This window comes from Sceloporus undulatus, chromosome 2 (assembly GCF_019175285.1).
Source record: "Sceloporus undulatus isolate JIND9_A2432 ecotype Alabama chromosome 2, SceUnd_v1.1, whole genome shotgun sequence".
Taxonomy (NCBI): domain Eukaryota; kingdom Metazoa; phylum Chordata; class Lepidosauria; order Squamata; family Phrynosomatidae; genus Sceloporus; species Sceloporus undulatus.
Window position 1 is genome coordinate 300,027,973 of NC_056523.1, and position 11,293 is coordinate 300,039,265.

Consider the following 11,293-nt stretch of genomic DNA (forward strand, 5'->3'; position numbering starts at 1 on the left):
GATGTGGATGTGATCTCTTTTATATTGATGTTTTTAATTGTATTTTCTTTTTTACATGGTAATTTTACTATTTCCTCTATTTAATGTTATTATCTTTGAGTGTACGCCTTGGGCAGGCTTTTATATACTCCTTAATTTTACCGACTTTGTAAGCGCTGTGTATAATACAGCATTCTAGAATAAAGTTTAATACTACTAATAATAATTTAATAAAAAGTGCTTTGCTCAGCTCAAAATATTTTGCAGTATCTGATTAGTGAGATGCTTACACAAATTTTTGCTTTGTCTGAATTAGAGCATTTATCTCTCCAAACTGGTATTATGTGCTCCTGAGACCCATTCAAAGTGCCTTTAAAGGTCTTGTAGTTTGTGACCAAACTACCAGCAAGCCCACCTCTTCTGATGTTAGTCTGCCTGTGACCCAGAATTGCCAGGAGACAATCATCTGGAGTACCTTGGGTATATTATATGACAACAAAGGATAGTAAAGAATGAGGTACTCACTGTGAATATTTATTCTTGGGCATGCAGAGGAACAACCCACAAAGAACTGGGTTACATACTCACATGTAAAGATACAACTGAGTTCTTTGTGGAGTGCTCCTCTGCATATTCCAGAGAATAGTGTATTTATCCAGATACAGTACTGGATTAGCAACTGTAGAATGCAAACTTGTATTTAGTTTTTCCCCCTGGAGGCCTAGTATCTATCTATTCCTTATCCTTTCCTTTTTACTTGTAACAAACTCTTTAAGTAGTAGAATCTATTAGTAAAACATGAAAACAGACTGTTGAAAAAATATTTCTCAAAATGTTTCTCCTACAAAATGATGTCTATAGAGATTTTAACTGGGCTAAATAGGATAATATGGAAATTCTGTAGTCTATGGTCAAGGATGGTGATACTTTTTAAAGCCCTTAACAACCTGGGACATTGACACTTGAGAGGAGGTTCCTTTCATAATTGCTAAAGAACTAAGGTCCTTATTGCACATCATCAAAGCAGCATAACAACATGATAACCACGCATTTCATTTCACCCTCCCACATGATGTTGTAGCTGCTGTGTGGTTGACTATAGGGGACCATAGTAAAAGTGAGTTTTTTTACTCACATCAAAAATCCATTAATGACTTCCCTTAGCACTTGAGTCCCATATGATCTGCAGTGTGAAAAATTCATTCATGCTTTCCTGCTGATTTCGCTGGGAAATCCAGCTCCCTTCCAGTCCCTTAAGAGTCTTCTCTCTCTCTCTCATCACATCACACACACAGACACACACAGACACAGTCTCTCACGTACACCAGAGAGACAGACAGTTTCACTCTCACACACACTTAAACACACATACAGATCTTCCTTCATTCTTTCCTCCCTCCTTCCTCCTCCCCCAACTGCTTCCCAAGGCAGCCATATGAGTTTTCCTGGGAATTGAGCAGAGGAGAAGGAAGGAGAGCAGAAAAGGGGACAGTAGGAAATTGCAGTGTGATGGGTTTGGGATATTAACAGCACTTTAATTCTGGATCTAGACTGAAGGTGCAGGAGGTAAGAATACCATCCTGCTTTTTGCATGTCACAGAATTACAGAGGGGGAGAACCCTGTGTGATAAGGGTCTACGTTCTTCCAAGGTTATTTTTTCTGTATCCCAAACCCTCCTCACCTGTGACAGCCTATTGTGGAATGCATTCGCTGCAATGATCCAACCGTTATGGGCACTGGCCTCATTTTGGTTCTTCACCTAGGTTTCATGACTCGGTTCTTGTCACTTGAACGGTGACTTTTATGGGATTCTTGTAAAGTTTTTGTAAAGACAGTACCCTGCCCTCAAGATCTTCAGATATAGGATAAGACAGAAATGATTTAAATAGAAGACCACCCTAAGTCTAGCTTTTTAAAGAACACAGTGCCCAATGCTGTAAAATTATTGTGAATTCCTCTCCTCCCATCTTACATAAGCTTCCTTGGGTAGCTTTCATTTATTTTAATGGTGCTTGTGTGATAGAAGCTCCTAGTAAATTAGCCCAATTACAGGTTTGGATATTTTCATTCACATATTATCTTACCTTAAATATCAAAGCAAGATGATTGGAATGTTTCTCAGCGTTCCAGGGAGGTTTAGCACAAGCCATTTCTATAACAGCACAACCAACGCTCCATACATCACAGCTCCTACCATACTGCTGACCTCTCAACACCTGAAGAAGAAAATATCAAACAAGCTTAGCTGCTTTCGATCTTCTACCACCATCACAGCATACGTTTTAATGATCCATTCTCTGTTAACGGTGGTTTAACAAATATTTTATTCATGAGACATATTCAAAATATTAGGTCATGCTAGGAACTGTTCAGCATAATTCCATGTAAAAATGCTATTGACATGAGGGGGCAAATCTTTATGTGTACACATACACACACACACCAAAAATATGTTCCAGAAGATGTCTATGAACAATATCCTCAAACTACAAATGTTAAATATGAGGGAGAGGTTAGTGCTTAAGAATTTCAGAAACCAATTTTAAACTTATCAATTAATTTATTTATTTTTCACTGCAATGTTATTTCCCCTACACATGCTTAAAGCTATATTCACATTCCTTAAAATTAAATATTATTTACTATGAATGCTGGCATTTTTTAGAAGATCATACTGATTCAACTAAAAATTTCTTGAAAGGAGAACCACTTATGCTCCATTCTCAAAACACATTAAATCTCACGTCACAGAACAATACTGTTCACTTGTAACTGTTCTCCTTACAGCTTGGCCCATATAACATCACACATGGTTGGCCAGCTACCTTAGGCCTTCAGTAGAAGTATTAGTATTATAACCTTTGGGGAAGTTTAAATCTGTCATCTGCATGAGGCACCACTGGGAGTGGTGAGGAGGAGATGGACCAGATGCACAACTGAAGACAGAGGGAACAAAGCATCACATAGATTTGGGGCATTGTGGTCCAGAGCACACTGCAGAAATAATCCAGTTTGAAACTGTTTTAACTGCCCTGGCTCAATGCTAGGGAATTCTGGGAACTGTAGTTTTGTGAGACATCTAGCCTTCTCTATCAGAGAGCTCTCGTCCCACAATAATCTAAAGTTCCCAGGATTCCCTAGCACTGAACCAAGGCAGCTAAAGCAGTCTCAAACTGGATTATTTCGCAGTGTGTTTTGAATCTTTGTCAAACTATCAAAGCAAGTCTGCAAAGGGTTATAAGACAAATTCATGGAGAACGGTCATATCAATGGCTGTAAGTTCAGAAGGGGTATGATAGCCGTTGCTGAAGAATCACAGTCAGAAACAACTGTTTCCTTTATTTTCTGATGGTGATCTTCTTAGGCTGGGTGACCACTGCTAGAAACAAGATACTGGACTTGATGGGCCTTTGGTCTGATCTAGCAGGGCTCTTCTCACATCAAAATTTGCCATATGATTAATATAGCAAGGAGACAAATAAACCTTTACATGCAGCAGCCATTAAAGCCTAGGATATATAAATGATATGATACATTCTCTCACAAGCAAATTCATACCTCAGGTGCCATAAATGCAATGGTCCCCAACAACTGTCCTTGAAACTCGCCAGCACCAGTTCCTTTAGATGCCAACCTAGCTGCAGCTCCAAAATCAGCAATTCTTAGTCTATGACCTGTACTGTCAATAAGCAAGTTGGCACCTATCAACATCATAAGAAAACAAATCAGAGACACATACAAGAACATTAAAAATTAAAGAAATAGTGACAATTTGGATATTTTTCTTCAAGTTACACTAATGATTTCAAGTTTAGATAATACAGGGGCCTGAACAGACAGGCCAAAATAAAGCTGCTTCAGGTAACTTCACAGGTATGCTGTTTAAATACTGCATGCATCCTAACAGGCCAGAAGCTGTGCCAAAGCCATGTTCCAGTCCTAAGGACTGGAGTGCAGCTTTGGTGCAGCTTCTAGCCTCTTAATATGCATGTGTCATTTAAACAGCATACCTCCAAAGTGACCTGAAGCAGCTTTATTTTGGCCTATCTCTTCAGGCCCGCAGAAACTGAAGCCAGGCAAAGAGAAATTAAGCCTTCAAATAAAAGGGAATGTTAGCCATTTGCTGTTAAGTTTCATTCTAATATTGTGTGAAGCAAACATCCAAGAATGGATTAAGTCTCTCCTCTGCCCAGGGATTAAACCATCAAGATTTTTTATCTTGATGCTAACTTCCATGACTCCTCCTTCTAGTTTTGCCCAACCCAAGACAATAGTGCATAATAAAGGGAAGTTAAAGAACAGGCAACTCTTTAGGGAAAAAGCAACTCTTCATCCCAAAGATACCACAGGTTTGGTTTAAGATGAAGAACTCGGCAACTATACTGTACTGTTTTGGATGCTTCATCATAGTAAAGTGGAATGAAAATTCACAGTAAGTGACCAGTGTTCATTCTCTGTTTCGTGTTAGATGGCATCCAAAAATAGGATGCTGACAAGCCTGATACAATAGCTATAATGCGAAGTAGGAAGAAGGACCATTTGATTTAACACCGTTGACACAACATGTGCTTCAGTTGACGTACAAGTGCCCTACCTATAGTATTAGGCAAAACTGCAACCCACATCTGTTTAGAGTGAAGGAGAGCAGAACAAGTTCATGAGATTTATGAAAGGCAAAATTAACTCTACATGCTTGCTGTTGCATTTCCTAATAAGAACCATGTTCAAAGGCATATGGTGAAAGGAGAAACAGGCATGAAAGAAACAGAAGACAAGAATCTTAAAACAAACAAGCAAACAAGAACCTAAAATAGGAAAGAGAACTTCCAGATTTTTAAATGAATGAGGAAATATGAGCTTGTGCATAGTGAACCCACAAGTTCTGTCCTGTGTGAAGCTAGGGAATAAATGGCAAGGGAGGAGCTATAATGGCTAATACCAAGGCTTGATCCCTGCCTTCCTAGGTAGTAAAGAATTTCAGACCGTGTGTGTGTGTGCGTGCGTGTGCACACCTTGTAGTCATCTATCTACTTATGGTGACCCCATTCATTTCATGGGGTTTTCTTAGGCAAGGAACACACAGAGGTGGGTTTGCCAGTTCCTTTCTCTGAAATATAGTCTACAGCATCTGATCTTCATTGGTAGTCTCCCATCCAAGTATTAACCAGGACTGATCCTGCTTAGCTTGCATACTCACACCAAATGTGGAAATGCATTTCTTCCCTAAATATGGAGGAAAAAATACTAGCAAAAGACTTCTGGCCTTGTAAAACAAAGCAAAACTGTTTTTCTCTATTTAAACAAAATTGTTTTTCTGTCTTTAAAGAAGTTTCTTTCTCACATGATATACATGTACACTACAATGTCACTTCCATGTTCCTTTCAACCATTTGTATCTTAATTTACTCTGTGAGCTGCCTTGTTGCCTTGGGTCCCTCCAGGGAGAAAGGTGGCATATAAACTAAATAAATAAATAAATATGTGAAAACAGGTAGTTTCTAGACATATGTCTAGTATACAGTGTCTGTAGAAACACTGTTCTTACCTTTAACATCTCTGTGAATTATCTGATTCTCATGAAGGTAAGCAAGGCCACGAAGCAACTGTTCTGTGTAGTTTGCAACAACAGATTCTTTAAAGGCTCCGTATTTACTTAACAAGTGAGCAACAGATCCCCCTGGAAAAACAAGAATATATTTTAACTAATATTAACACTGCTGAGGAAGAGAAACTAAATTTGATTGCTGGTTGAAAAAATTGTAAAATCTGATATTTATGTTGCATTCATCACGTACACCACTTTTCATTTGCATGCTATCATATTGATATTTTGCTAACATATTTCTATTTATGGGTGTGGCAGTAAAGAGCTTGTAGCCCAATATTCATGTTAGAAGTTTTAAACAGACTTCTATATTATATTGTCAACTACCTAGTTCCATGATAATTAAACTTCTCTCAGATGTTTCCAATTACAGTCTACATTCCACTTACATTCATCATGTACACCACTTTTCATTCCTATGCTATCACAGTGATATTTTACTAACATAATGCAATGCAAGTGGACTTAAAGAAGCCAATTTTCTTGCAACCTCCTTCCTCTCCACCCCCATCAGCCTCATAAGCTTTCCTGTTCAAATGCACTCATGATGGGTGGGGGTCCCTGATGAGTAAAGTGCATTAATGTGCAGGAGTCGAGAGAGAAAGGGAAGAGTGTAGAAAACTATAATAATAATAAATAATAATTTTTTATTTATATACTGCTATTCCAAAGATCATAGCGGTGAACAGCAAGTAAGCTAATTAGCAAGTAAGCTAATTTGCCCCCAACAGTCTGGGTACTCATTTTAGCGACAAAGCATCTTTGTGAAAAGTGTACATTCATGTATCATATATGGTAATCAAATCTATTTTTTAACATTGTGCTTCACTGCTTCCGTTTATATAGTACACTTTGTATACTTTGAATGTGAACAACAGAGGATTTCCCCATTGGATGCATCCTCATTGGATGCAAACTGCTCATTTACACATGGAAGCATCTTAGTGTGTGGTGGTGCTTCACTGCCAGCCTGAGAGATGAACAAGGTCTATTTTTAGTTTCTCCTCTACTTAATCTTTTCATATAGCTGTCTGATGCAGTGTCGTCTTCTTCTTCTTCTTCTTCTTCTTCTTCTTATTATTATTATTATTATTATTATTATTATTATTATTATTATTATTATTCCCATTCTTTAGAAATGCTCTCAGAGCAGCTTACAAATTGCTAATTAGACAATTTGTTTGGAGTGCATGTGTTTATACTTTAGCCACCTCTGCAGCAAAGATATGAATATGTACAGAAACATAATTGTTCACTTTCCACTTAATTGCTTTTCACATTTTGGGTCAGAATCTCTAATATTCACACTTTGTTCTTATTATTTTTTTACACGTGTGCCTCTTAATGTCTTACAAAATTCACCATAAATCTCTCATTTGTGTTGTTAATTTCAATTAGCATAGGAACAATGCCTAACTAAAAGCTATTAAAGGAACAGGGCAGACTTTGCCTGGTACTCTAAAAGTAAATAAGGAGCTTAACAACACGTTGGTGTCACAGTACATGCTTTGTATGCAGACGATTCTTGGTTCAATCCCAGCATTTCTAAACATATCTAAATTGGTAGATAGGCAGGTTCATGTGGGAAGAGGTCATCTTTGAACAATTCCAGTAGTAACCTCCAATTCCCAGGTAACCTAGGTCTTTAATGGTTAAGAACAGGACACTCAAGTAAACCCCTGAACAACAAATAGACAGAAAAGTTGTATTTGGTGCTGGTATGATACGATTACTGTAGCTGGTTCCATTTAACAGTCTGGCTGATTCTGTACAGACTTCTATTTTCAAAAGCTCTTTAAAAGGATGTATGTTTGTAGAGTATGTCAGTCAGAATAATCATGTAAATCAATGTGAAGAGAAGCAGACGACTGGTCTATCTGTTGATGTAACAGATTCACAGAAATATTCTGTTATCATCCCCTACTTTTAAAATTCGTGGTAGTATACAAACCTCTGAACATGTGGCAGCTAAGATGCTTTTAGAAATCATAGTACACAAATTATGTAATACCCGCAGTGTTTGCCAATTATTTTTGGGACTCAAGTCAAGGTATTTGCTTTAACCTTTCCAGCCTTTAACTTTTCTGAATGGCTTTGGATCTGGTGACACAAGGCAATGTGTGTCTCATTATGAACCTGTCTAATTATTAGGATCTGTAAAAGCAGTCCTGCTGGGGATACTGGCCTACAAGGGTTGTTTCTCAGGCACAGGCAATTTATTTTGTGCCATTCCCAAATTACAAATACTGGTAAGACATATTTTTCAAAGCTAGTATTTTAAATTCTCAAATTACTGGTTTTTATCATACTGTTTTACTTTTTTTCATTTTTAAATATTTTGTTAATAGTTTTGATGGTTTCATTTTGTTTCAAATTTATTACACACCAGGTCCATGCCTTTTTAGCAAAAAGGTGATTTATTTATTTTTTATGAAAACACAACATGGTTCTAGACTTCAGTGAAAAGTTATACAAAGAGTCTTATAAAAGTGAACAGGAGAAAGAAAGAGAGAGAGAGAGAGTATGGAAGAACTCATACCTGCCATCCATTCTATAAAGAGATTGTAGTTGCTCTTTTCACATGTAGCTCCCAGCATTCGAATTATATTGGGGTGATTCAGATGACTCATCATCCTTATCTCTTCCCTCAATGCTTCCACCACCTCTTCTTGTTCAGATGATGTATTCCTGACATATGTCACCTGTTTCACACACAAAATGGGATGAGACTTTGCTTCAACAATTCTCAAATTACAGAGAAGCAGGCTGATCTGACTGACTTTCCTATATCAGTACACACTGCTACTTACATATGTAGACACATTTGGTCACACTAAGGACACATGCAGTGAAATCAGTGGGACTTAGTTACAACTGAAGTTTCATTAATTTCAAAGTATGAAAGTATGTCTATCCCTGGATCCAACGTGGTATGTTGGCTATACTTTACCCTCTGCATTATGTTTATTTCCAGGCAGAGGAAAAAACAAACAATAAAAAACACCAATAATAGTGGGCTGGGTGCAGTATTTGCCTCTCAAAGAGAGAAGATTTTAAAAGGCTTCTAATAAATCTTGTGAAACATTTCCTACAGCAGAATAGAGAATACTACCTTTGTTCATTCATCTAGGTTTCCCAAAAAATCTGCTCTGGAAATTTGAGGGGGAAGTTTTGCTAGTAGGAATATTCTCAGAAGAAAGGGGACATTCATACTCATAAAACAAAACAGTGGATCCAAGCAAACATATGAAGCCGCTCCCCAAAATAAGTTAGTTTTGTTTATACCTTTTTCTACAGTCCACAGTGCTTTTACATATTAAGATGGCCAGAGTTTGCTAGGTAATACACATGTATGTTATGGACAATCTTTTACATCATAGGTACACACAACAAATACATTTGACAAAACTGCATAAAACAGGCACACTACAGTTACATTGGAATCCACTTCTCTGAAGACAAAGGAGAAACTGGATTGCACAACCATACTCATCGACAAAACTATCACTTTTAAATGCTGTGTTAAACAATTTTCCAGAAGGGAAAGCCAGGAGTGTTTTGAGGGGAAGAAATCTTCTGCCTTTTTCAAGATACCCCCTCAGACATTTAAAATCAATGGAAGTGAGGCCATGATTAGATCCCGGTACTATGCTTTCATACTTCGATTCCATGTTCCAGCTAATGCTTGAAAAAATTTCCATGAAAATGGACCATTTACCTGTTTCACTGCCATTAATGTCCCAGTTCCAACATCCTGAGCTTGATAACATGAAGAAAATGCGCCAAGGCCAATCTGTTGGCCTTTAAGCCATTCTACATCTTCCCTGTAATGGTGCTTTGCTTTGGTATGCCCAGGCAAGGTCTCTGGTGTCTGCAAATTAAACAAAATTTAGTGGTCTATGAATCATCATCATCATCATATATTTATATAGCTCCATTAGGGTATATGGTGCTTTAAAAGTAAAAGAACAACCCCCCCCCCGAAAAATAAACCAACAAAAAAAGATGTACACTAAAACACACACACACACACACACACACACACGGGAAAGGAGGAATAATAATAAAAAACTGTGCATTGCTGTTGAAGACAAGGATAAAAATGTTTTAAAAGAAAGTGTCTGAAGCTAGTAATTTTAAAGCATACAAATTACATGAAAAATTTCTAAGACGTCCATATCAGACATGCCATTTGAAGAAAAATTAACTTTTAGTACCTGTTTTTAGTATTCTAGATCAAAAATAGTGCTATTGTAGAAAAATTTTGCGCAGGATTTTTTTTTTTTAAAAGCAAGCTACCCATTTTTATCATTTTATTTTCAAACAGTGCACGAAATAAAAATTTTCATGTTTAGAAAGGTTTTTCTGTTCTCTACACCATTCTTCTATGTCTGTGTTCAGGGGCAAAACTCACACACACACAAACACAACATATTTTATATTAAATAAATATATTGTTAAATATATTAAATAAATTAATACATTAATTAAATAAATATATATCATATGTATATATCTGATATGTACAAAAATAAAAACAGCCCCACCTCAAAATTTTGGAAGCCCAAGGAAATTTCTAGAGAAATCAATTTGAAGTAAGAACATAACAGTTCTGCAAGAACAGACCAAGGGTATATCTAGTTCTATACTGAGTCCAATAGCAGGATAAGGGCAGGGTATAAATCAAATCAAATCAAATCAATTGTATAGCATTTTGTTCCCAGAACAGTCAACAAGAGGCCGACAGGAAACCCATAAACTATATGTAAGTTCAGTAGCGCTCTCCTAAGTATTGGCGTATGGAGGCAAAATGACTCTGAAACTGGAGATAATACACAGCCAGCAGTACTAGTTGCCATGAACTATAGTATCCCAGTAAAAGCAAATTCAAGCCTGACTAACCTGTCATTATGCAGTTTAAAACTGATTTGTTGTTATTGGGTGCCTTCAAATCAATTCTGTCTTATGGTGACTCTAAGGTGACTCTATCATGGGGTTTTCTTGGCAAGATTTGTTCAGAGGTGGTTTATCATTACCCTCCCCTGAGGCTGAGAGCATGTGACTTGCTCAAGGTCACCCAGTGGATTTCATCGCTGAGCTGGAATCAAACTCTGGTCTCCATAGTCATAGTTCAACACTCAAACCACAACTCAAACCACAACACCACAGAGGCTTGTGTGTGTGTGTAGTTTCAATAGCTGTGGTATTGCCATTCTTCACGAGTGGCTTCTAGTGGTAAATGTTTGCACTCTGTCAATTGGTGTATACTCTTGTCAGGAGATTCTATGATTCTATATAAGAACTTTCTAATCTCTCTCCAAATTCAGTACCATCTACAACTAAGCACGGTCCCATCTAGTGACCAAATCATATCACACAATCCACATAAAGATAAATAAATTATATTAGGATACTACATTCCTGGGCCTAAACACCCTAAAGGTACCATATCCTGTATGATCATGGAAAGTAAGCAGGGTCAGCTCTGGTTAGTGCTTAAATGGGAGACTGCCAATGAATACCAGGAGCTGTAGGCTATTTTTCGTAAGAAGAAACTAGCAAAAGCTCCTGAGTATTCCTTGCCTAAGAAAACCATATGAAATTCATGGGATCTCTGTAAGTCAACAGGTGACTTGAAGGCACATATACATACACACGTTACATTCCTGTACTGAAGCAGCCTAATTCCATGGAGTGGGAGGTGGGGG

General features: G+C 37.4%; 1 protein-coding gene across 1 annotated transcript in view; it reads right to left on the reverse strand.

Annotated features, from left to right (window-relative positions):
* The window catches only part of MAP3K1 (mitogen-activated protein kinase kinase kinase 1), a 97,855-nt gene that overhangs the window by 4,794 nt on the left and 81,768 nt on the right, over positions 1–11,293 (reverse strand). The window contains 5 exon segments of the mRNA XM_042451993.1: positions 2,065–2,196; positions 3,539–3,681; positions 5,526–5,657; positions 8,125–8,287; positions 9,304–9,456. Of these exon segments, the coding sequence (XP_042307927.1) occupies positions 2,065–2,196; positions 3,539–3,681; positions 5,526–5,657; positions 8,125–8,287; positions 9,304–9,456 (723 nt within the window).